Source organism: Gallus gallus, chromosome 1, assembly GCF_016699485.2.
Source record: "Gallus gallus isolate bGalGal1 chromosome 1, bGalGal1.mat.broiler.GRCg7b, whole genome shotgun sequence".
Lineage (NCBI taxonomy): Eukaryota > Metazoa > Chordata > Aves > Galliformes > Phasianidae > Gallus > Gallus gallus.
This window is the reverse complement of record NC_052532.1, coordinates 101,057,031-101,083,873: the sequence shown is the minus strand read 5'-3', so window position 1 is coordinate 101,083,873 and position 26,843 is coordinate 101,057,031. Positions and strand designations below refer to the sequence as shown.

The 26,843-nt window shown below is 36.3% G+C and overlaps 1 protein-coding gene across 2 annotated transcripts in view; it reads right to left on the bottom strand.

Annotated features, from left to right (window-relative positions):
- NCAM2 (neural cell adhesion molecule 2) overlaps positions 1-26,843 on the bottom strand; it is a 262,883-nt gene that overhangs the window by 7,419 nt on the left and 228,621 nt on the right. The window contains exons 16-17 of one of the 2 annotated variants that reach the window (XM_425540.8): positions 4,859-5,063; positions 1,094-1,213 (exon numbers count right to left, since the gene is read on the bottom strand). In XM_425540.8, the coding sequence (XP_425540.7) occupies positions 1,094-1,213; positions 4,859-5,063 (325 nt within the window). Of the gene's footprint in view, positions 1-1,093; positions 1,214-4,858; positions 5,064-15,259; positions 19,428-26,843 lie in introns of those variants that run through there. The other variant, XM_025144886.3, reaches the window with a different exon arrangement.

The window sequence follows — 26,843 nt, the reverse complement described above, 5'->3', positions numbered from 1 at the left end:
GCCTTTTGCCATTTGTTGTCAGAAAAGAAATGACCAAGAAAGAAACTGTCATCATTACTAGTATCTTTCAGCAGCCCTATTCTCCCAGGGACGTAATACCCATCAGACTCCTGATTAGTTGTTCAAATGATTTAACTATTTTTCCTGCCACCAGTGACTGATTCTTTCCCTCAATAAGATAATAAAACATTTTTGATCTTAACTGCTTCATGTTTCAGTCTGCCAGCTGTTCTAATGACTTGGACAAACAGAAAAATCTGAACTTACTCTTTGCTACTATCATGTTCCACCACATTTTTATGTCTTAAAGACATTAAACAATTTGTCATCAGTGGCTTAGCTGCTAATACAGCCATGGCCTAGTGTAGTTTTACAATGTTTACAGTTACATTCCACTGACTCCTTAGATAACTTGGTTCGCTGAAGTACCCCTCAAATACACATTCCAAGTACTTTTCAAAAGATTGCAGAGAAAAGCACTATTCTGTAAGAGTTCTCTCAATGCTTGGCACACCGCTGATCCAAGGAGGCAGGCAGGGCCTGGCCCTCATGCTCCCACCCTTCAGCATGGTGGGCAGAGCAAGGATGGAAGCGGGGTGTGGGTGCACCACCAGCAGGCCCAGCATGGACTGCTGAGATGGCTGGAGATGAGAGGGGCTTCCTGGGTCATCAGCAGGGGGATAGTAAGAAGGACAGTGAAGGCAGGGCAGACCTCCCCATGTTCCCTGAGTGCTGTCTTCATTAAGAGAAGAGAAGGAGCACTGTGGGAGTCAGGGTGGCAGAGAAGGCAAGAAAAGTTCCTTAAGATGTTCACTAACATCCAGGCATGTTGAAGAACTCCCACAATTGTGTTGCCATCCCGGGGCTGATGTGAGTGAGAGTCTGGGCCACAGAAAGAAGAGAGAAATGTCTGGTGATAACCTTGGCCATTGCCCTCGGGGAACCATGGTTTAGATCAACTACTGTAAAAAAACACACTGGTGAACTGCATTGCCACAGCACATGGTTGTCATATACCTCTCTCCTGGCAGTGTGAGGGTGGCCTTGCAGCCAAGATTCTGGGTAAGACACTGGGGAATACTGGGCTACTTACTCCGGTTCTGTGAGAGGAGTAGTCTCGTTCGGCTCATTTACTGGGCTCCCATCTTCATGGCTGGTAATTCTTTCATCCTCTGTTCTCATTTCCACTATTGGCTCTTTTGATCCATCTTTCCTAAAAATTATTAAAAGAGTCTGAGTTTTTATCATCATATTTACTATATTGCACTTAACTAATTACCAAGATCTCTTCCTTCAAAAGCTGGCAGAGAAAAAGTGGAACTAATTATCAACAATTAACACCACCGAGACACATTTAACAGTGTGTCCTCAGTTCCTTGAAATCTTCAAAGTATCCTGTATCCATGGCTACTTACCTACCCCAAGAAAATCATGGATTAGCATCTCAAAAGAGCATTTTGTTTACAAATAAATAATAAGAAAATGGATGACTTCCTCATGGGAATAGACATAAATTTAGCTAACACAGTACAGTAAATATAGAACTTGACCCCCAGTTACGCTTGAACTTTCTGGCAGTATAAAGAGCCATTCTTGTATCATATAAATTACCCAAGTGTGTTTTCAGTCTTCTGAGATTCTGACAGTCCCAGCTGTCAAAGAGTCCCTGTGTGATAAGAACCAAGCCTGCTCTATTCAGACTGGTGGAAGAAATTCTCTGTTTCTATGTGGTAATTCCCCCATTTTAGGAACAGGTTGTAATTTTTCACACATGAGGCAATCCATAACTTTTGTGTCAGTTGGGCAATGGATTGTAAAGAGGACAGAACAGTGAGTATTGTCATTACACTTCTGTTGGTAAAAGGACTTGATATGCAAAGCACTTTTTGCATTAACAGCAGTATTAACAGTATGGCTATTAATTAATAACTAGCACATACTTTGAATCTTGAAATGCAGATGAAAGGATATCCAAGATATATCTGATATTTTCAAAATAAAATCTCTTTCCATGTATACATTTCTTTCCTATTCCTGACATCCAATCAGGAATCATATCCTGTAACTTATCAGCTGCAGTCTAGAACCACAGGGTAACTGAATACAGGTGTCACGGAGTTATCAGGGTAACTGATGAACTGCTGTTTTTATATTTAACAGACTATTTTCTGGACGTGACACATTCCAGAGAGCAGTCAGATTGCTGTGCACCATAGAAAAAATCTCATTAAATCCTTGTCTAATTGTATCATTTCTGAAAAAATCATCTTTAAACAAGCTGTACAACAATCTATTCAGAAAGTACCTTGATACTTGAGCATCTTCTGGTAATCATACTCAAGGAAATCTTTACAGCCTAACAGGAGTGTAGCACGCAAAAATGCGTAATTGAGAAGTTGTCTAAGGAAGAATTCACGGGTAGAATCCTAAAACATATTTTTTAATTTTAGATGCATAATTTGTGCTTATTTATCTGTTCAATTGAAATTCGATTTTAATGTAGATAAATGGATACCATGCTCATTTCTGTAGACAATGCATGTAACAGAGGCATTTAATTTATGTGCTATGTAGGAGTTGACTGTTTGATATCATTGCCATATAGTTACAAGTGGAGTCATGGCTGCCTGATATCTGTGAAAAGATAATGGTTCATAACAGGGCTGGTAGAGGGAACAGTAAGTTCTACTTAGTATGTCTCTATATGCACAATCTTATGGATAAAATATACATTATTGCGTATATTTCATAATTGAGGAATCGATCCATACAGAAAGTACAAACTGTGTAGTAATTAAAAATTACATGGAGGGGAATGCTCCTTACAGGAAACATATTTCACCGTTTCTGTTCCAGGTAGCTGTGTGTATGTTACATGCGTAGTTTCTACATTAGTTACATATGGAACATAACTGATGACTATATATTTCCTACCAGTCAAAATACAACAAAAATTACCAAAAAGCCACTCAAAGATCCAGAATGTGATCTGACATATTCAAATGAGGGAAATGTCAGCATCTTTTAGGGAATGACATTTGGCATGAAAGAAATTCAAATTTTGACCCTTAACACTTAACATTCAAATCAAAGAATAAGGTAAACAAAAATAGTTCCAACTTATTTATCATCAGACTCACTGAAGATCACCACAACAAAGAAAGAGATACAATTAAATAGTATAGTTGTTCTTGAAAAAAAAAAAAGGTGTCGCGGAGGAATTACCATTACACGACCAGCTCTAGACAGCATGGAGCTGCATTTGTGTATCAGATGTTGACAGCATGCATAAACTGCTGTCAAGTGACATTTAGAGCTGTAGCTCCCTGAGGTCTTCCCATTCAGAAGGGGTCTGTACACTAATTCATATGTGGTTACTTCTTGAAAATGAAATTAAAGCACAAACTGAAGTGCTGTGATCAATAGGAAAGGACAGCTGAATCTGAGACAGACGCTGTAAATGCTGACTATTGAACAGGACACGCTGGCTTCACGTGATAGAAAAACTGTGTTATACTTTCTATGTCTGTAACCTGTGGAGAATTAGGAAACATCTGTTTTATGGCATAACTTCTTTTATTCAGAAACATTACTTGACGTAAATACTGTGTGCCTGCTTATGATTTGGTTCTGTGCAGCTGTTTCAAAAAGGGTTGAGAACCCCACCAAGAAATGCACTCAGGTTACCTCACAAAGCCACAGTGTCTGAATCCCAATCGCCATAACTAAAACCACAAAAGAGACTTTTACACTTCCAGCACTGACAACAGAGAAGTCCAGTGTAGCTATGAATAATAAGGGCCACCAAATCTGCTCTCCAATCTGCATCTGGGAAAGATGGATTCTGGAAAGGTGCAGAGGAATGAAGTGTGTGTTCTGACTCCTGAGAGAGCTGCACCACATAGGAACAGTACTTGTAAATGCTATTTATGTCATAGAATATAGCTTGTCACAGATATTACATCGTACATTAAAAAAAAAAAATCTTTTGGATGAGCATAATGAGAAAATGAAGCTGCCATATTTAGTAAATAAATAGAACTGCCTAAAATGAGAGATCATAAGTAATCCTCTCTCTGTCTAATCTTTTGAAAACCCTGTGAACAGTGGGTCTTTAAAGAACTTACTTTATGCAATCAGTAACTGAACTTGTTTTTCCAGAGATTTCACCATCTGCTCTTATCATTTAAGGAAACATGCACATAAATGACCATTTCATTCCCATTTATCTGATGAAGTAGCCACTACATGAGGGTACATTTGAGAAACAGGATTGTTCTTTCTCCTTTATTTTTAGCAATCATTAACTATTGCCATGAAGAACAACCTTGCTCACTGACAATTCAGCCACATCTATCTCAGTATTCCTATTTTTAAAACTAAAGAATACTTCTAATTCCAAAACTCTATGGGCAAAACCCAAAATTTTACAATAATAGCTATATTTGAGAAACTATTTCATGTATTTTCCACAAAGCTATGTGCTTTATTTCTGGATTTAATGGCACTGACATAGGCTAAGTTTTTGGGCATTAGCAGCTCAAAGATGAACATGTGGCAGTGTAGAAATGTGCCTACACTGACCTATGATTGAATTTTTCTTCTAGTAGAATAGCACAAGCTTCATAAGATGGTTATCTTAAAGTGAAGCATGGTCTATACTCATTTCTTCTTTTTTGTCCTTGTTTCTCCTTTAAGAAAACAGTTGTCCACAAATGATTCAATACATTTTAGAGAACAGTTTTCCAAGTAATTGAAATCTTTTATAACACCCCCTTTATCAAACTGCAAAATGTCCAAGTTGAACAGCAAGGTTTTTCTTTTAATTATGTTTCTAAAATATGTAAATAATACTCACAAGTAAGCAGCTTTTCCTTCTTCCAGTTCTTTACTTTTTCCACTTGAGCCACTCTTCTTCCCACAAATCCTCCTGGTGATGCACATTAGCAATCCGCATTGTCGTACAAAGAAGCAGCTGACATCAATCACAACAAGGATTAACAAAAGGGCCGCCACTCCCAGGCCAATAATAGCACGAAGTCCAAGACCATTAAAAAGTGTGTCTTGAAAGAAAGAAAATTTGAATTCATTAATAAAATTAATCCTGAAGAATAACATTTTCAAAAGTTTTTAAGTCACAGATCAGGAGGCTAAAGGATGCTTACAAATATACCATTCAGAAACTAAAGGGAAGAAGCAGTACTGAAAATTAGGCGCATATACAGCACAATTAAAAAATCCCAAGAACCATCTTTTCTACATAACATTTTCCCACTGCTGAAAATCCAATATGGTCACAGAGCCGAAATCACATTATTTAACAATAAACAATATGATACTTTTAACATTTCAAAATGATGTATATCAGTACAGATCCTAACAAAAACACTGTAAATTTTCAACATGGTAACAGTTGATGTAAGTTGTCACCTTCCACATTTCAAATGTAATTAATTAGCAATGGTGCTAAGGAGAATTACTAAAAGAGTGGTAAAACAGTATTTATTCTTGAAAAGGTCATTTTTTAAACTACAGAAGAATGAAGAAGTCAGAGAACAATTTTTATCAAGGTAATAGTCTGCAGAGACAAACTGTCAAATAAATTAACATGAAGAAAACTGGTTGTATTATTAAATGACTGTATGGTCAGGACCTCATCTTGTATAGTTTTGAACCTTAAAATACTGTCATACATTTCAGAACAAATATATCCCACATCTGATCTCGCTTTCCGTAGTTGTGCCTTTAAAGCTGCTTATCTAATTTTGTCTCAATTGATATTTCTGTAGTAGCCAATAATGCAATAGTTTTGAATACTGTGACTCTGAACAAACAAGTATTGCTTATGAATTCAGATGACGACTATGAAGGCGAGGAATTGCATCTGATCGGTAACTTAAGGGAAAAAAACAGAACTTAGTAATGGTTCACGGGCCAGCCTAACTCAAGAAGGTCAGTTTAGCTCAGGAGTTGGGTAGTGAGCATTGCAGGTGTTGTGGTATGTCCTGAGCCGATATCAATGGGGCGGAAAACTTCTACTTTGCACACTGGTGTTGGCATCAGAATTGCTTGCTTAGTTTTACCATGTCTTGGGAGTGTGAGTCAGCAGTGCAGTGGTACATTTCCATTTGCAGCTGTCTATGCCTGTTCCAAAAATAAGAGCAAGATGTTTTCACAGTAGATTACATAACTACTGTTTCAGCTGACAGACATAAAAACATAACAATGTGATTTATTAATATAAATGTTTTAACAAGGTAACTGCTATCATCTTTCTCCCACCTTTACAATATACCGTGGACTATGAAAATTAAGAAAATTATTCAACCTTTCATATGTTTTGCTTAGCTGATTTTTAAGAAAATATGCATTTACCTTTTCAAACACAATTTAAAAATAATTTTCTTGATGACTTCTACGTCAATGAATACTAATAGAAATACATGCTTTTTTAGTCTATTCGATATCTTTCTTAAATGGAAAAGTAAAAACTTTTTTTTTTAATTGAAGAAGAGAATTTTAGTTTTTATGCAATCTGTTTCATTGCCTATTTTATCAGCTGTTAAATAAGCTGGTATCATGGTATCGTGTAATAAGCCAACACTGAATATATACATTTAATTGGGTGATTGGATCAGCACGTAGACAGACTTGAAATTTATTCTCCCTTCTTCAAAAATGCAAAGGAACACTTTCAAATAAGTAAAATGATGGTGCAGCAATGAAAGGTTGTTCCGTTTACGCATTGAAAGTTGTCATTTCACCCATTTCCTTTCTCTAACATAAATAATCCTAGTTAAATATTACGAGTCTAATTTCTGATATATCTTCCAAAACTTACTGTATTCATACATCCACCCATTTAACTGGTTGCACTCTGAGTTGCTGTCAATGGCTCAATGTCCATGTGAAGATGAATAAAGGGGGGTGTTCCTTGAGGGTATTGATCCTGGTGTTATTTAACATGTTTGATGGTGACATAGACTGTAGGATTGAGTGCACCCTCAGCAAGCATGCAGATGACACAAAGCTGAGTAGTGCAGCTGATGCAATAGAAGGAAGGGATGCTATACAGAGGGACCTGGACAGGCTTGAGAAATGGTTCTGTGTGAACTTCATGAAGCTTAACAAGCCCAAGTGCAAGATCCTGCCACTGGGTCAGGGCAATCCCAAGCACAAATACAAGCAAAGTGGGGAATGAACTGAGAGCAACCCTGAGGAGAAAGACTAGGGGGTGCTGGCTGATGAAAGACCTGGAGTACTGCATCCAGGCCTGGGGCCCCTAGCACACAGTAGATATGGAGTTGTTGGAACGAGATCAGAGGAAGGCCACGAAGATGACCAGAGGGCTGGACACTTCTCCTAGGAAGAAAGACTTTGTTCAGACTGGAGATGAGAAGGCCCTGAGATGACCTTCAAGTAACTCAGAAAGGCTTACAGGAAATGTGGGGAGGGGCTTTTTACACTGATTTTTTTTTTTTTTTTTTTTTTTTAACTGACAGTGATAAGACAAGGATTTAGTTTTAAACTGAAAGAGGAGAGATTTCAATTAGATATTAGAAGAAGATTTTTGACTCAAAGGGTGGTGAGGCGCTGGCACAGCTGCTCAGAGAAGCTGTGGTGCCCCATGCCTGGAGGCGCTCAAGGCCAGGTTGGATGGGGCCCTGAGCAGCTTGAGCTGGTGGGGGGCAACCCTGCCCACGGCAGGGGTTGGGGCTGGGTGGGCTTTAAGGTCCAAATGGAGTCAAAATACCAGTTCCATTTTGTGCTGTATCACAGTAATGTATTTACACATTATGTACATTCTTTTTCTAGTTGAAAATACACTTACTTTAAACTACACAAATTCAGTGTTAATGTGAGTGAAAATGATCTTAACTTTTTCTTTTGTTTTGAAAAGTTTATTGCCTACTTGTCTGAGCAGTCTAATAAGAGAGGAGCCTTTTAAAATACTGATTGAAACAAACAATTTGAAGTTCAAAGTTCTGGAGGAGATTTCATGAAACTTTGATAAAATTATGCTAGGTTCAAAACAATGTGATTTTTATTATATAAAATGTGGTATAAATAATACAATACACCTTGTCATGATAATGAAGAAATGTGCCAACTTTAAGCAAGGCACTTCACTCATCTACTCCTTCAAATAAGAATTTATCAATGAATACTTACAGAAACACAAACTTTTTTAGAAATGTATTAAAAAAATGAAGGAAGTTTCTATAAATGCCATGGAAACTGCTGGCAATTTTCAAGGTCTCATTTATTCTATAAAATGTACTTTTAATTTTCAAAAACATAATTGAACTTTTTCTTTTTTTTTTTTTTAATAGTCATCTAAATAACAGGAAAGACCAGTGAAGAACTTTGGCAAGTGAAGCAGAATTTCCCAGTGAAAAGAAATAACTGGACAGGCAAATTTTATGGGCACTCAGATTTAAATTCAGATTGAATTCTTTTTGGAGGTTTAGATCAGATACGTTAAGTGGAAGCAGGTCTAACGTGAGAACCACCACCAAAATACCTACAGACTATACAAGTACGGTACACTTCATACACAGAAAACTAAAGTTATTGCTTCTGCATAAAATGACTGGAACTTTATATGCAACATTCATATACTCACCCTTACGTTACATAAATCCATCGACATGACAGAAGTTTTCTGTACCCGTACATAATCACAACGTATACATTGAACTGTTTGTGCAATAAAATAGTAATTGCAAGTGGAGTATGAAATAACCTGTTTGAAAAGGGGAGTCAGAGAAGAAGGTCTCCAGAGGTCCCTCACATTTTCAGTCATTCAGTGATTCTAAGTTTTGTTGAAAAGCATTCAATAGAATGCCTTTTTGTTCCTTCACTCTCTTCTCCACCTCATTAGAGGTGGACACATGGATTAAAGAAAAGAGATGATTCTACTTGGTCCTTAACTTTTATGGTAATTTACATTATTAAAGAAATATATATATATATATATATAAAATACTTCGGTAAGCTCATAGGGTAGTGCCTGACAGCTACATTTGAATGGGTGTCAGCATGTGTGCATTATGGGGCATTATGCTTGAACCATCATCCTTTCTTTCAGACAGGTTTGAAGCTAAAACTGGAACTACTTTTCAGCTGCAGTATTTGAAAATTATGAGCTAGAGGAGGAACCAGAAAATGCTGCAAGGGGTAGTGGGAGGAAAAAAGCATTATCTGGTTTGTCATCCTCTTGAACTGTCTTAAGCCATCCAAGACATAGGTTGCCCATCCACAATGGATATTTCTGTACTAACTATGAATGCTGTCTTAAATTTTCATTTGATCTGGAACTTTTCTTGGAATCAAAAGCTTCTAAAATTCAGACACTTATTCAGAACCTCTAAATAGATAACAGATTTCAGAAGTCAGTATCCATTGATCAGCACCCAAACAAACATAGTACCAAAAAGTTTAACATCTAAGCAGAATGTACATCGTGATAAAAACAACAGCAGCAATGAAGGAATTTATCAGAAATGTTACAAAATTACAGGAAGGCAGCATGGATCTGCAATACAGGTCCAGTCCAGATAGAAAGATGTATGCAAATACCCTAAAATGTGTCTTGGAGACAGTGTATGGCAAAATACACAAAAGTCAGTTTTTCCTTGTAATCATTGAAATTATTAATTTGTTTCCAAATATTTTGAAATGCTTCCTTCTTTTGTCTGGGGATATATGTACATTGAAATTTGTACAAAATAATAATCAATTTATAGCAGCTAAGAAGAACTCATTACTCTTTTATAAATGATATAATGATACATAATGCTTTCTTGCATTTTCTTGTATTGGAAATAGATACATCTCAAGAGTAGCACTTTGCTTGCTGTCTGTCAAAGCGTTCTCCTAATACATTTTCCAAAAGGAAATGTCCTGGACATGTGTGAAGGGAGTGCTGTGCGCTCTGATTCCTTTGGTGAGGTTAATCATAATGCAGTGACACTGAGTGAATCTCCCAAGTTACACGTACTCAAATTCACTCATAGAGTGAATTGTATCCTGAGTAGTACACAAGAGTAGCATGTACTGAGCTTTGGTAGCAAAGCCCTAAAGAAAATAGTTTGATGACTGAAGAAAACACTTAAGCTTTGAACAAGAGCTGACCACTTCTGAGCAGTACTATGCCTTACTGAAATAAAAATCATGGGAGGCAAAAAGGAGAAACCAACCAGTAATCCGTTCTCCTGCCCAAACAAGCTCCAATACTTTGTCTGGCAGAGCTGAAGTTGCGTGTGCTGGTCTCAGTGATTTAAAGCAATAAAACTGGTCTGTTGAGTCAGTAAGTACCCAGCAGCTATATATCTACATATCTACCTCCAGATGAAATAAAAAATACAATACAGTTGCAGTATCAACTTTTAAACAATTGTTATGATTCTGTGCAAACATTTGCTGGGGGAATGTATGATGCAAAAGACCCCACTCCAGTCATTAGGATTCTTTTCTATCTCATCCTTTAATACAAAAAGATGCTAACTTCATGATCAACATAAGTCTCAATGCATTTTTTTTTCTGTAGTGATTTTTCCTTCTACTTCTCCTAGGACAAATACTACTGCAGGGCATTGTACAAGCACATGAGGGTATGTGCTCTGTACAGCACTACTGGCATGTTCTGACAGACACGCCTGACACACAGCTGTGGAAAATAAGGGGACACTATTATTGATCCTGATTAGCAAGAGTGAAGGATTACTCCAACTCTTGTGGCCATAAATTATGTATCTTCACTGTGAGGAAGATACCAACCAGTTGGCTCATCACCAAGCCTGCCCACAGTGGAGTTAGAGAGCTTAACTGACAGCACAGAATGCATGCACAGTCAAGGCAGTCTGCTGTGCCAGAAATGTTACCAGCTTGAGAGATGTGAGCTACTCAAAGGAGCATTTCTAAAATTGCATTTACCAGTAATGTTATGATCTTCTGATATCTCTTCAAGTGAAGGAGTTTTTCTTTACTATTTCTGAAATTACTTTTATGGCTCTTCCTGGATACTGAGTAGCACCAAATTCTCAATTACTCCAATGGCCTTTTTTTTTCATATGAAGGTGTCTTAAATGAGTTTCAATTGAAATAGCTAAATAAAACAAATGTAGCAGTATAAATTGCAACTTGAATGTTCCTGTTGAGGATGTCTTGTCTGTGTCTGATTAGGGTTAAGAAGGGAAAGGAAAGAAGGCCATGTTGAGTAGAAAAAGTTCTAGGTTTGGAACTGAAGTTATTCTTTGGAGCTGTCAGTTATATTTTTTAAGCAGAGATTTAAAAATTACTCCCAGCATCACCAAGCTATCTTCAAGCAGCTTCAGAAGCACCTATAATGCACCTAAAGAGTTATCAGGTAGCTACAGCTCTTTATTTTGAGTATTTGCTCTGCAACTATACTAAATCATACCCCCTTTTCTTTTTTTTTTTTTCTTTTTTCTTTTTTTTTTTTTTTTTGCTCTTGGTTACCTCCTAGAGGAAATAGGGAAGAAATCCCCACTCTTCCTGTAGCAGAAGCAGCCAGACAAAGCCAAGAGAAGAAATACTTTTCCAGGGCAATCTGTTTCACAGTTCAGCCAGCCAATCAATACATTTTCCCCAGTATTTTCAAGGAACAAAACAAGGAAGGAAAGTCCCAGCACCTTACATGTGTGACAAAGCACTGCTTTTTGCTTTTTGCTTTCAACAAAAAGCACCTAAAAATGAGGACAGAGCCTGGCCTTTCTTCCGGTACAGAGTGGGGAATGACTGTGTAAAGACATTGAGTTTGTGGAGTTTGTGGCATCAGCTCTATGCTCAGGATGTTAAAAGGCCTTGAAGAAATGACTGTGTCCCAGTTTCCTCAATCCAAACTGACAACAGATTTACTGAACATCTCTTAAAGGAATTTCTAAAAATCTGTAAAGCTTAATTAAGATTGATATGTGTATTGAAAACATACAATTACGGGTGTTCTGATTACTGTCACTGCATAAAAGATCAAATTATTTTTATTGTGCTAATTGGAAGGATTCAAAATCACATGCATATACCACAGAGACCTGAGAGATTTTTGCATCTTTATGCTGGATGACAGCTGCAACCAGAGAAATACAGTCAGGAGGCCTGAAAGAGTCAAACTGTGTTGGGGCTGTATTTGAAATGATAAAATATTTCAGGCCTGACAGCACTTTCTTTTAGCTCATTACAGAGGTAAATGCAAACACAGCAGTTTTGAGCTTGGAAGTATTACTTGGAATAATATTTTAAGTGCGTAATTATTGTATACCATTAGCTATAAAAATATAAATTTAATATTATGAGAGTTGGCAGTATATGATGCATGTTTTCATTTGAAACAGTTATACTGATACAACTGCAAATGTCAGCAGTTTGACACAGCATGGAAGTGCTGTGCACCACTACAGTTTCTCCTAGTACAAAACACTTGCCTTTTGAGATACAGTTGTTTTAAGAAGACAGATTAAATTGGTATGGATCAAAAGCTCTGACAGCACACTTATACATATATTTCACATATTTGGTCTATTAGTTGACTAGTATGGCAGCAATCTAGCATGAGCCAAACCGAAAATCAGGGAATTTTAATTTAATGATTTTTATTTTTTCAAAAGATCTATTTGCTATTGGATAAAACACGGAGGTTTACTGTGGAAATGTAAATATTGATACAACACAAAAAAAATCTCTTCAGTTACAAGATAGATAATGCAAGAAGAAAAGTATCAGTAATAAAGAAAATACAGATAGAAATGGTTTAAGTCAGTTTTGTTTATTACAAAAAATGAAGACAGAAGCTGCACAAAATATGAACTTTGAACAACAGATGAAAGACACACAAAGTTACATACACTTCTTGACACTGTGCTTGGAAATATGCTGAAGGACATTACATTGACACTATTCAGACATTCTTCAGGGAGGGACAAAGCAGAGTAATGACAGGAGGTATTGCATGCATGAAAGAAACCAGTGAAGCAAAGTGGCAGTGAAACATGAATGTGATGAACTGAAACCACGTAATCACTGTACAAATTAAACTATCTTAAGTCTAGATTTTTAAAATTGCCTTTTATGCTGTTTTTGAAACAATAAACTTACAGAAACTGTGGTGCTTGCAATATTTTTCAGAGAAGTAGCTTGGGGTAAACTCTATGCATTTTTCAATGTAATTCTTTTGGAAACATTCATTCAGTAGATTTATTTTGCTTGTATTACAGCTCCCTTAAAATGTATCATTATTAAAATTATATGAAAATGACGTTTTTGCTGGGAGTTGCCTACAAAAATGTTGAGTATGAAATAATAAATATTCAGAACCATTAATACCAGTATCATACTTGGTAATGTAATTACAAAGACAAGTGTAACTACAACTTTTTCTGAGAACTTTAGGTGGACTATATAAAAAATGAACAAAAATGGATATTCCTATCTCAGCTGCTTGACCTAGTGCCTGTTAACCATTTATACTTAATGTATCTCCCAAACATACAGCTTCCATACAGGTACTGTTTCTCAACTGGAAAGTTGTCAGATTTTCTATGTTTGCTATTTGACACTGTTGAGTATATTAGGAGACTGGCATTAGAAGAAATAGAATTTTCCCTGTAAGTTTTCATCGCTTACGCTTTAAGTCCACTTTGTGCTTCAAAGAGCCCTGGACACAGATTTCAGTGATGCTGTTACAGACCTCAGAAGCTACTTTTGTCCCGATACTGTTCAACTACTTTGTTTTTTCCCTTTCCCCCCAAAATCCTGAAGAAATGAGCAATGGTAATCATCAACATAATGGACAACAGATAGAAGACTGGAGACTATTAGCCCAGTCACAAATACTATATGCATCTCCGTTATCTTTTTTATAAAAATTCTTTTGAAAGCTTAATCAATTCACCTTACATTTACATATAGATGTGAGTGGAGCTGTAGAATTTAGTGCCTGAAGTTTCCATGCTGTAACTTGCTAAGTAAGGCCCATGGATCTAACTGAATATTGATCATATTTTTACATCTTTAATTAAACTAGTATATTTGTTTTCATCCTAACTATTTTTCCATGAACATATTTTTTACATTAGTGTTTGGCTCTATACTTCCATCACAACATTAAATGGAATGTTAATTTGTTCTGTAGTGATATTATGCTTTCTATATCCTGTGAAACCATATAGACAGACATATTTTATTGCTAATAAATCTATGTCTTTTACATGGGCAGTATGTGTTTTTATGGGCAATGTTTTCCTATTTATCTAGAGAGCAATTTATCTTCTAATAACCCTACTGTAAAAAATAAAGGATCATATCTGAAGTTCTATTAGGTAAATCATTTAACTATTTTGTAATTGGTCAAAAGTGGTCAAAACCATTCTGTAACTGGCTAAAGGCTGTTGATGTAGTCTACCTAGACTTCAGCAAAGCCTTTGACACTGTCTCCCACAGTATTCTCCTCCAGAAGCTGGCAGTCCGTGGCTTGGACAGATACACTCTTGGCTGGGTAAGGAACTGGCTGGAGGGCCGGGCCCAGAGAGTGGTGGTGAATGGAGTTAAATCCAGCTGGCAACCGGTCACGAGTGGTGTTCCCCAGGGGTCAGTGCTGGGGCCTGTCCTGTTTCATATCTTTATTGATGACCTGGATGAGGGCATTGAGTGCACCCTCAGTAAGTTTGCAGATGCTGGCTGGAAGTGTTGATCTGCCTGAGGGTAGCGAGGCCCTACAGAGGGATCTGGATAGGCTGGATAGATGGGCTGAAGCCAAAGGGTTGGGATTCAACAAGACCAAATGCCGGGTCCTGCACTTTGGCCGCAGTAACCCCAGGCAATGCTACAGGCTTGGGGCTTCCAGAGTGGCTGGAAGTCTGTGTAGAGGAAATGGACCCGGGGGTGTTGATTGACGCTAGACTGAACATGAGCCAGCAGTGTGCCCAGGTGGCCAAGAAGGCCAATGGCATCCTGGCTTGTATCAGAAATAGTGAGGTCAGCAGGAACAGGGAAGTAATTATCCCCCTGTACTCAGCACTGGTGAGGCTGCACCTTGAGTACTGCATCCAGTTTTGGGCCCCTCACTGTAAGAAAGACATCGAGGCCCTGGAGCGTGTCCAGAGGAGGGCAACAAAGCTGGTGAGGGGTCTGGAGCACAGGCCTTATGAGGAGTGGCTGAAGGAGCTGGGATTGTTCAGTCTAGAGAAGAGGAGGCTCAGGGGAGACCTTATTGCTCTCTTTAACTACCTGAAGGGGGGATTGTAGTGAGCTGGGGGTCAGCTGGGGGTTTAGCGAGAACCACTGGTGAAGGGCGAATGGTTGGACTGGATGATTCTGTGGGTCTTTTCCAACCTTAGCGATTCTATGATTCTATAAAACTCAGGAAACAATATGACAACTAAAATCTGATTAGGAGAGAAAACAGCCTTAGACTCAAAAAGTTGTAAATAAAAAGATTTTAAAAATACTGTTCTTCAGAGATATACTGATATATTAAAGAGTAATCATTATCCTTGTTTACTTTTCTGCACCATCAATTTAAATTTAAGGCTGTAAGTTCACTGCAGAACATTTCAGCACTTCAGTCCTGCAGACAGTCGAATATTAGCATTTCAAAATATGTGACAATGTTGAAAAATGAGAATACTTCACATTGTCAATCACAAGATCTAATATCTCTTTCACAATTACTATATTTAAAGGAACAAATTTACTAATCTAACATTAAAGTACTAATGACAGCAGAATATCACATTCAATTTGTGAAGACATATTTATCATTTTAATGCAGTCTAAACTACAATTTAAAAGCTATTCAGTCTTTATCTACCAATTATATTTTAATTTGCAAATGTCTCTTTCCACTTTTCCCTATTCTTGTCTGTAGGAAGACAAGATTTTAAAATCTTCAGTGTCTTCCTACAGAATATATAAAATATTGCAAAATAATCTTGTCTCACTGTTTTTAAAGAATGAATTATGATTTTTTGAAGAGAAATTCAAACAGAAGTGTATTAATTATTCATGTCAGGAGACAGATGAACAACCCAAGGATATTATCCTCTTCCTCTGCTTTTTCTTAACAGTAGTTTAGGGATATTGCCTAGTCTGGCCTGGCTCTCCTGTAACAAAATCCCTATAATATTGACTTAATTCATACTCTTTGGACTCCATTGGGAAGGGTAGAGACAAAAGAAAATTAAATATTCACAATGTCTGATAATTTCAAAATACATAAAGGAGAAGAACATTAATTGCGGTAGACCTAAAACTTCTATCATTGTACAAAAAAATTATGTATTCCTTAGTTAAATCTACTATCAGTTAGAAAAATGAGAACTGTCTCTTTATCCCACTGGCACTGCTACACTGAATATAAAAGACAACTTTTTAGTCACAATGTACATGTAGCTTCTAAAATTTTTCACAGCATTTAATTAGCCTTTCATAATATGCTTGGAGAGTGCAGAGCTCATCATCCTCTGTGCCCTAATTCCTATCTTGCTATATTATATACCTATATGAAATGCCAGAATGGTAAATTTTTAACCAGTGAAGAACATTTCAAATGTCTACCAAGAACAGAGAAAGGTTTATGACATCTTACGTATACATAATAAAAAAGTCAGTAGAAGAGCAGAAAGGTATTAGATTAAGAAAATGCTTCAAAATAAGGAAACATCATAATTGTGTTGAATGTTGACTGTGCAACCTTAATGAGAATCTGTTTTACTTTTCATTTTATGAGATCATCAAAGATTTACTCTAGACATTTTAGTTACCCAGTGACAGGTACTGACTCATTCTGATGGTATCCATATTTTGGTTTTCTTTGTTGTTCAGAACAGCATTAGCAAGTGCTCTATTGTGTCTACAAAGGAAAGTTATTTTTCTTAACCGCAACTGTTCCCAACCTTACAATGGGATCACAGTGCAGAAGGGCCGGGACTGAAAAGAACAGCTTCTTGACAGGATTTGCTGCTCCCCTGGTTTTACAAGAAGCCACAGTGTCTGTACTACTGTGCTTCTGCAAACTGAGAAAGAGCTCCTTGCAGCGGATTATGATGAGCTTGTGCTGAGGCACACCCAGTGGAGATCAAACAGTTCTCTCTTGATCAGTTTGGACTGAGATTTTCAGAGACTTATAATGAGGACAGACTTCAGCAGGGATTTTTTTCTTTCTCCTTTGGAATGTAAGCAGCAGCTACTTTCTACGTATTTGCTAAATGTCAGTTCTCTGATTATAAGTACAGGTGTACTTGCAGGATGCTTTTTTGTTGCTGTTTTTGCCTTTTTTTTTTTTCTGTGATAACAACATGATAACAAAAACTTTCTATCCTATAGATTTTGTAAATGGTTAGGAACAAATAAAGCTTTTTGCAAAAGTTCCTGAGACACTTCCTCTCTAAAACTGTTTAGCATAAGCAACAGCACTTATCACAGTTATAATAAACTGAAAATATATTTTTGCATTTGAAAGTTTTTTAAAACTGTTAAGTGCAGCCAGTGGCTCAAACCACAGTTTAACAAAGAAGTTTTCATAAAATGAAATAAAAAGAAGTCCATCTTAAGATTCTTATTCTTCATTCAACATTGTCTCTAGGGACAATAAGCATGAAATAGATAAAGTGTTTGTTATAAAAGTAAGAATCATAAAACTAAGTAACAACGTCAACATATACATTCATATTATTCATAGCAAAACAGACTTTCACTCAACTGATTCTGAGTGGGAACCAACAGCTTGAACTCTTACAAAATTTGAAGAGAAATCTTATTCCCCGCCATGTTATGCCAAGCACATGTCAATGCCATTCAGTTCAAATCAGTGAAATGGCATTGTGCTAAAATGATAAAGCACATAGCCAATGTTTGTGAATGAAACAGTGGCCCTACTTAACGGGGTGAAAGTTTTTCTGAAGATTGTATGAAAGCCATAAATTGCATTTGCTTGAATTCCAGCTATAATTTCATTATATTAAATATGCAGATTTATATACAAGTCTATTCACAAGTCTGTGAATGAAGTAAAGTAGTCTTCAGATTTACTCATATGCACTCTGAGGACATCTTACTTATGAGGACATCTTATTTATGACATAAGCCAGTTTTCTAAAATGATCTTTTGTTTGTTTGTCTGTTTTTATGATGGGAAGAGGGTCTATTAATATTGTATTAATGACTTCAGAGAACAAACAAGAACTGGCAGACCTGGCAAAACTGACAATAATCAGTTTCTAAGAAATAAGAATATCCCTTACACTGGTGAAGATATATGAATTTAAATTTGATCAAATAATTTCAAAATTATAAGCTAATTGTTATAAACCCCCAAAGAAATGAAAGAAAAAAAACACCATATACGGTATATGTATTATTTCTGCTACACTCAGTAATGATTGGAAGGCAAGTACCCTAAAAAAGTCAACTACATAGATTTTACTATCAGATATATGCAGGTCAACTTCTACGTAAATACTTACTAAATTAATTTGAAAAAAATCTGAGGCTTTGTATTCTTTGTTCCATGCTTCTATGTTTTATGTTATGCAGAACATACATTTTACATATGAAACAGGGAAAAGGTTTCTACCTATTCTTTACTGGAGGTCAAGATTAAGCCCACTGGATTTCAAGACCAACTAATGCCATGAATTTGAATGTGGCACTGTTCCAGTTATAAGAACTGAGTACAGCAACCTATTCTAAGAGCTGAAGCATGGCTGCAGAGGTACATAGGAAATTAAATTCTATGAACTAAAGCAACTCACAGACTACAAATCAGTGAAGAAATGCTTTTTAAAATCCAGTAGAAAGTACAAGAGATGTCTATATCAAGCAGAAAGTTTTAAGTACATCATGGAAGGAGCTAGTAAGTATAAGCACAACACTGTGAAAGCGATTAACACAGAATCAAAACTCTCTCATGGAAGTTCAATTGATGTCTTATCTAGAAAGCTATGTTACTGAGATTGAAGTCTAGGCATAGATTTTCTATAACCAAAATATAGTTCAGAAAACAGCATTGACACAAATCAATCAAATGGAACTGAATAGATCACATTCTCCAACTTCTGTCAGACAGAAAAGCCAAGCATAATCTGTTGAATTTGCTGCAGCATTTACAAGTTTCCAGAAAACTGGATGAAGAATTTTACATGCATAGACTGAAGAAATTACACTATTTGGGATCTTATCTTGGATTAGAAATTTTAGAAGAGCTATAGAAAAGTACATTTATGTCTTTACAGGGTTTTGTTTATTTTATCTAAATATTAAGAGGGAAAGGAAAAATACATATTGCTTGCCTCATCAACAGCTTCACGACATGCACCAGAAACTTATGACTACAATGAAAGAGAAACCAGCAGCATGCAGCTGCAGGGACTGGCCTCCATTTTCACGTCTAGTAGCTTCACAGCATCTATCTGTGTGGACAGGAAGTGTTAGAGAAAATAAGAGAGTGAAAGAGAAATATATTGAAAATAAAAAGCAAAAAATTAGATAAAACATTAAAAATAAAGGATCAAAAGGAGAAAAAAAACAGCGATAGTGGGAAAGAAAAGAAGAGGAAAAAAGAATTAATTCACCAGTAACACTGCCAAATACAATCACTTGAAAAACATCACTATAATAAAAGCATTAAAATATGATTAAAAGGTGTATGAAATTTTAACTACTGAAGTGCTTTGGAGCTGTAGAATGGACAAATCTGGATACATTTCTCAGTTCTCAAACCACAGAAAAAAGATGTTCCTTAGTAGCCGCAACATGTGGTTCTTCACAGTTGCCAAAGTGGTAAGCTTTTTGGTCTAACTTTAAAGCAAATCAATTAAGCATTCAACCTGAAGCATGTGATCAACTCTCTTGAGTTTTCCCTTAAAAGATCGAAAATCATTCAACCACGCCCAACTTAAATAGAAGCTTTCATGTGTTTTTCGCATTGGAGGTACATGGAAGTCAGGAAACTACAATGCAACACCAATCAGAAACAGTGGATATTTGAAGCAATAACAAATAGCAGACTAGGATGACAGAAGAAACTGTAGAAAAAGGTTCCCATCATGCATGAACATAGAGAAAACACAAACATAGTAAGCTGTTTCTTACCAAAACAACAACAACAAAAAAAGTTTGCCTTGTTTCTGAAAGATAATTTAAATGGAAAAATTTAGAACAGATCACTGTCAAAACATGATCTTATTAATACAGACATAAGTCCACCCAAAATATGGAAGACCAATGCAATTAGCAAGAACAGCTGTATAATTACTTAGATATTGACTTTAATACTAGGGTGTGATCAGAACAAAGAGGCTTTTCAAAATATTCAACTTCTTGGACATTCAAGTCTTTTCTATATGTCTGGATGCAGTCCAATGTAAGATATGAACTTTGTATCTCTGTATATATAGCACATAAATTTTCTACTAACATTTATAATTGAAAGCTCACTTTCTGTCAGATGATGAAGTAAAGTTTATACAGTACAGTGTATGTTTAAGCATTTCAATCTCCTTGACTGGATATGTATCTATATATTTCTTTTACTTTTAGGTACAGCGACACAGTAATTATATGGACAGTGAATAGAATCAGTGTAAGGCTACTGTTTCAAGACAGATTTCAAATGAAATTGAAATATGGAAAATTTTGTGCAGTGCGAACAATAACCTTGCTTACATCTGAGCCTAGTTATAAAAAGGAAATTTTAAGAAATTGCAATGGAAGTAGATAAAAAGTCTTAAGCCCCCCCATTTTCATTTGAACTGTGATATTTCTGTTCCTTAATGGAATTATTTAAGTTTGAAAACAATTTATTTAAAGTTAAAATCAGCATAGAGGACAATTCATTAGATTTTAGAACAAATATATTATGGTATCTCTTCCAACCCACTGAGTTCACAGTCTAAAAAGAAAGGCAATGGCTAGACAAACCACTATCTGTCTCCAAAATACACACTAAGAATGTAAACACTGCCCAAAATCAAAGGTTTGGGGATTTGAATCATACAAAGCTGCTGCAATACCATTCAAATTTATCTTAAAACACAGATCTGTTACTTCATGAATATGCTCCGGTGGGAAACTTGCTATCATGACTTGGCTGCATACTGTTTAGCATTATGCACTTATAACATGAATGCTCTTATTTCACAAATACGCATCTTAGTGTTACAAAACAAGTAGAAAAGACAGCAGTTTACCCAATTCTAACACATATTTTTACTGTGGTGTTTTAAATGACACATGTTTATTTAAGAAATAACGATGTTCAAGCTGTTCAAAATTCAAAACCAGTTAATTTTATTAAGAATAGTTTGGACCTTACGTGTATAGTAAGAAAATTTTTGACAGAGTAAACTTCCAAAAACTGTTTTCATAGCATAGCTTTCTGTATTCCTAGAAAATGAACCTAATGATTTAATTGTGTAATACAAGCTTTTAAAAATTACTAGCATTACAAAACAACATAATACTAGGAATTACTTATGACAAATATTACATGGTGAATAAGAGTACCATACTTGCAAAGTGAGACCCAGCATTTCAACCTTTTTTTTTTTTTTTTTTAGCATTCAATACATAAGTAAACTTCAATTCCCAAGGTAAAAAATGAATTCAGTTGCTGTTGAATCAGAAGTTCTGTGAATACAAAGTAATTCTTTATCATTTATCACTTGTACTTTCTGGCATTCTACTGCTTTTCTAGTATTCAGTAGTAGTAATTTCCTGTGATAGTCATACTGTAAGGTCTGCTTTGTCAAAAATATTTTTTTTCTTGAATTTATTTCTGCCTACAAACAGACATGATTGCAGTGATAGTGTAAGATGTTTTGTTTGTCTGATTACATCAGGTAAGTTCTAATAATTTCAGTAGTGATCTCTAGCCCTTTTCATGTAAAAACCACTATAGTTTTTGCAGAGAACGGAGCAAACTCAGTTTCTTTTTCGCCTAAAGTAAGACTATTTCTTGTCATTTAAAACAATGATGTTCGTCTCCTGGATTTGAAGATAAAATTGCAAATAGGTTTTGTGGGAGGTATCATCTTGCTGTGGATTTGGATATCGATTTCTTTGGTTGTGATTCCCACCACCATTATTCTCAAAGTGAGAGATCACGAAGACATTTAATCACTTTTCTCTGCTCTTTTCAGGACTTTGGATAGTAAAGAAAAATTATTCTTTCAGTAAAATACATGCTGATGATTTGCTTTACATTTTTAGCTCAGCATTATGATCTAAATAACAGTCAGACAAGTATTCATTTTTGATTTTGGAATAACAGTGTTCTTCAACCTACAAGAAAATGATGGAGTTAGTTAACCTTGTAGAGTAATGCTGCAGATCTTCTTTGTCTTGGCAGGATGATCAGAGCTGTAAAGGGACTAATATTCACAAGGCTTTCCTTTTTTGCCTGCAGTATTTTGCTCTTCCTTTTAGATTTAAAAAAACAAAAAACAAAAAACAAACAAACAAAAAGCTTACAAGTCAAAGCTATAAAGGCTTCAGAAAACAAAATTATCTTCGAGTTCTGGCTGTTACACAAACTCATTGGAACATGATACAAAATCTATGTATGTACTATACACACTCTTGAAAGCAACAGGTTTTGGACTTCTACATTTTGGCATTTGTCAAAAATACATATGAACTAAAATAAGCACAAATAAAGGATTTTAGTGTATTTTAACATAATGAAAAATCCAAAGACCTTTTTCTGAAGAAGTTTGTTCTAAAGATAAGGGATGGGTCAATATTATTACTAGTTAGGTTATGAAAAAAGTTCTACTCTTCATTTAAAATAATTAAGAAAATTCTAAAATGAAAAGTCACCTAGACTATAGCTATGCATCTCCTTTAAAATATTACACAGATTCTTGATTTAGAGGTCTATCAAGATATTAATTTGCAGAATTGTAAGTGAGCACTTGGTAGCTTATCTAGAAGAACTATCAGGTCTACCTACAGTCCTCCAACACATGTACAAGTGTTCTCCTGTCTTAGGGGAAAAGCTTGTCACTTAAAAATGGAACTAAGTTAAATGTAAGTATATAAACCTTAACTGTCTTCATAAAATTAAAACTCTTCAAAAGAGATACTCTGTTGGTCTTAAAATTTCTGATGCCCATAATGGAAATTTTGTCTTTGGAAAGGTCTTCAAACTCATGTGCTTTTCCTTCTTCTTTTCAGTTTAAATTTATTGGTGCTTTCCAAGCTGCTGCAAGGATCAAGAGCCAGAAAACTACAACCATTCATTCCCAAATGATTCTGACTTATTTTTAAGACTGAGTAAATTTTTAATTCAGTCTTTTTCTTGCCAGGGTACAGAACATTTTTGCTTATATTCTTATCTGCCAAGTTTTAAAAATGCTTGCAGGAATGCATTATTTTTGAAATGCGGTAGTTATCAGAAGACACACAGAAAAACAGATGGATTTTGGTGGAGATCTGCATACACACACATATACACAAGCAGTGCAGTCACAAGCCATTAGCTGAAAATCAGGCCAAAATGTTTTTTCTTAAAGAATCAATACATAATATAATTCTATAGAATTTTCCTGTACATTTAAACAGCAACTTAGCAAGCCTGTAACTAGTAGTGCTACTTAGCAAGTAGGGACTAGTCCTGACTGAAGTACCTACTGGCAGCCTTTCTAGCTTAGTTAAATGGAAAGAGTCTACAGAAGAAAAAAGAACTACACATTCCCCCAAGGCCACCTAATTTAACTTTTACTGATGCAACTTATCTTTTCCTAGAATTAAGAAAAATTAAAAGAAGCCAACTGTTGATATTACCTCTGAGCTAACTCTGCCTCAGAATGAGGCTCTGTTCCGTTCTGAAGTAACACACAATGAGGGATTTGCTTCAAATATGACTACTGACTAATTTTTCAAAATACGCAAAAGGTGATATCTAGATAGCTGTTTCTTTTTTCATTACATACAGAATTGCTGAGTAGAGTTCAAAAAACAGACAGTCAATTTACATTTGCAGAAGCACATGGGTTACTGACTGTGTACAGAGGCAAAAAAATGCCACAAATACAACTAAAAATTCAATCTGGTCTGAAGAATGCTGTTGTTTCTACTGAACTGAAACTGAGGAAGGAAGAAATCTGGCTTTGTGTTATGAGTAGAAGGGCTATAAATAGAAAACTGGAAAATAAACATAGCAGGGATATCTTTGACTTCAAAAATCTAAGGGACATGGGGAAGCCTGGAGCAAAGATCGAAGTAGAGAATACTTAAGCAAATTAGACATTCTTAAGTCCATGGGCCTTTATGGTGTATATATACAAAAGCACTGAGGGAGCTCACAGGTATCACTGTAGACATTCTCAGTAAAATTTGAATTAGCATGGAGATTGGAAAAATGCCTGATGCCAGCAGAGTAAGGGAGGTGAGTGTCCCTCTCTACTCTGCCCTTTAGAGGCCCTATCTGGAGTACTGCATTCAGGTCTGGGACCCCTACCTCAGGAAAGATGTGGAGCTTTTGGAGAGTGTCATGAGAGGGCCATGAGGATGATCAGAGGGCTGGAGCAACTATCCTACAAAGAACAGCTGAAGTTCAGTCTGGAGAAGACTGACTCTGAGGAGATTTTATTGTGGCTTTCCAATATTTAAAGGAACATTATAAACAGAAGGGAAACCAACTTCTAACATGGTCTGATAATGGGGGGGGGGGGGAGGGTTACTGAGAGGGTAGTGAGGTGCTGGAATAGGTTGCCTGGAGAGCCTGTGGATGCCCCATTCATGGAGGTGTTCAAGACTGGGATGGATGGGGCTCTGGGCAACCCGATCTAGTACTTGATCTAGCGGTTGGCAACCTTGCCCATGGCATAGCAGGTTGGAACTAGATGATCTTTGAGGTCCCTTTCAACCTAAGCCATTCTACGATTCCATGATATAACTGAAGGAAAGGAAATATCATGCCTATCTTCAGGAAGGGCTGAAGGGATCTGTATGCTTTTCATGTCTCATCTTGATCCCTGGGAAGATGACTGGACAGTTAATCCTAGAAACCATTTCTAGGCACATGAAGGAAATGAAGCTACAGGAGAGAGTCAGCAAAGGGCCTGTAAGAGGATTCAAGGGACTGGAACATCCTTCTCTGAAGAAAGGCTGAGAGAGCTGGAAGTGTTCAGCACAGAGAAGACTCAGGGGGATCTGAATGCATATAGTCACCTACAGGAACAGTGTAAGAAGATGGAGCAAAGCTCTTCTCAGTGAAGGACGGTATGAAATGAGCACAAACTGAAGCACAGGAGGCACTCTCTGAACAAAAGGAGAAGCCTTTCTAAAATGAAAATGACTGAGCACTGGACCAAGATGCCCTCAGAGGTTGTGTAGCTTTCATTCTTGGAGATATCCAAAAGCTATCTGGACACAGATATCAAGGGACACTTGCTTGTCCCTGCTTAAGCAGTGGGTTTGGATAAAATGACCTTCAGAAGTCCTCTACAACCTCAACCACTCTGTGATTCTGTGATTACTAACCCAAAGGAGACACAGGAAACCTAGAGGAAAGTAAGGCTATGCTTCTCTTCAGAGGAAGGTAGATTTTGCCCCAGGATGCTTCTTCCTGCCCAAGTGGCAAGACTGAAGAAATGTGAGGGGTGTAGAGAGCACCTAGATCAACAAAGTCTGCTGTCTGGCAGAAGGACGTGACAGGATAAAAAACACTTCCCAGTGACCCAGATGGAATAATTTTTGAAATTATTTCAACTCTAAAAAGTCACAGAACTGTTTGGCTGAAAGCAACATTAAAGAAAAGCACATGCTCTGAGAGAAAACTGTAGGCATCATGGAAAGTTATTTCTATTTTTCTGTACTTAGAAATTTTCAGTCTCCAGAGTAAAAAGTACATTATCTATCTTATACATTATCTACATTATCTAGCTTATATTCTAATAAACCACTGGATGCAGACTTCGACAGCCCAATTTAGCTGTGTAATAGTAAGACAAACAAATTCAAATACATATATATAAAAAAATACGTATAGTATAGATATGAGCTATTTTCATTTTTCATTCAGCAAAAGACCACTGAAAAATCCTACAGCTCCATATTTCCAAATACTACTGACAAAAACCATATTTGGTGCAAAATATCAGCTTAACTGCTAGTGATGGTGAGAGAAAACAGTACGTTTTAGGTTGTCCCTCTTCACCTGTCACTGTATGATTTTAAGAATTATCGACAGATATACAATGCAAAAAAGTAAATATGTTCAGTACTATAACAGTCATGGGGATCATAAGGGATTCAAACTTTTTCCGAGATTTTAATAAAAAGAAGATTCCAACAGTTTATCCAGTATTAAAAGTTTTTTTAAAAAAAAGTACAGAAAAAGAAGTAGTTCTAGGGAGTTCTTACTGTTCCCATATGCTTTTTGATTTTCCTACTACTGTACCAATTTATTAACTTACAATGATGATGAAAAACTGTTAGGATAAAACAAAATTTGCAGCCAGTTTTAATATATACTGGACTTCTAGAGAAACAGCAATGATTTGATAAAAGTCCTTGGAAGACCACACCTGCATAAATCTTTGCCACTAATTTCTGAAAACATGTCTAACACTTGCACAAATTATCCTCTTTTAACATCATTCATTTTATCTTCGTTTAAGATTTGTTTAATATAGAACTGCAGATATATTTTTAGGTTTCAATAGTAATGTTTCAGAAAGACAGCTATGATTGGGACATTTTTATACCAGCTGCACAGTATGAGAAGAGAAGATGTGCATCTCTGCTCTGCTCAGAGAGATTAAATGGAGCCATACAAATAGGCTCTGCTGTCACCTCTGGAAGCTGATGGAGTTCACCTG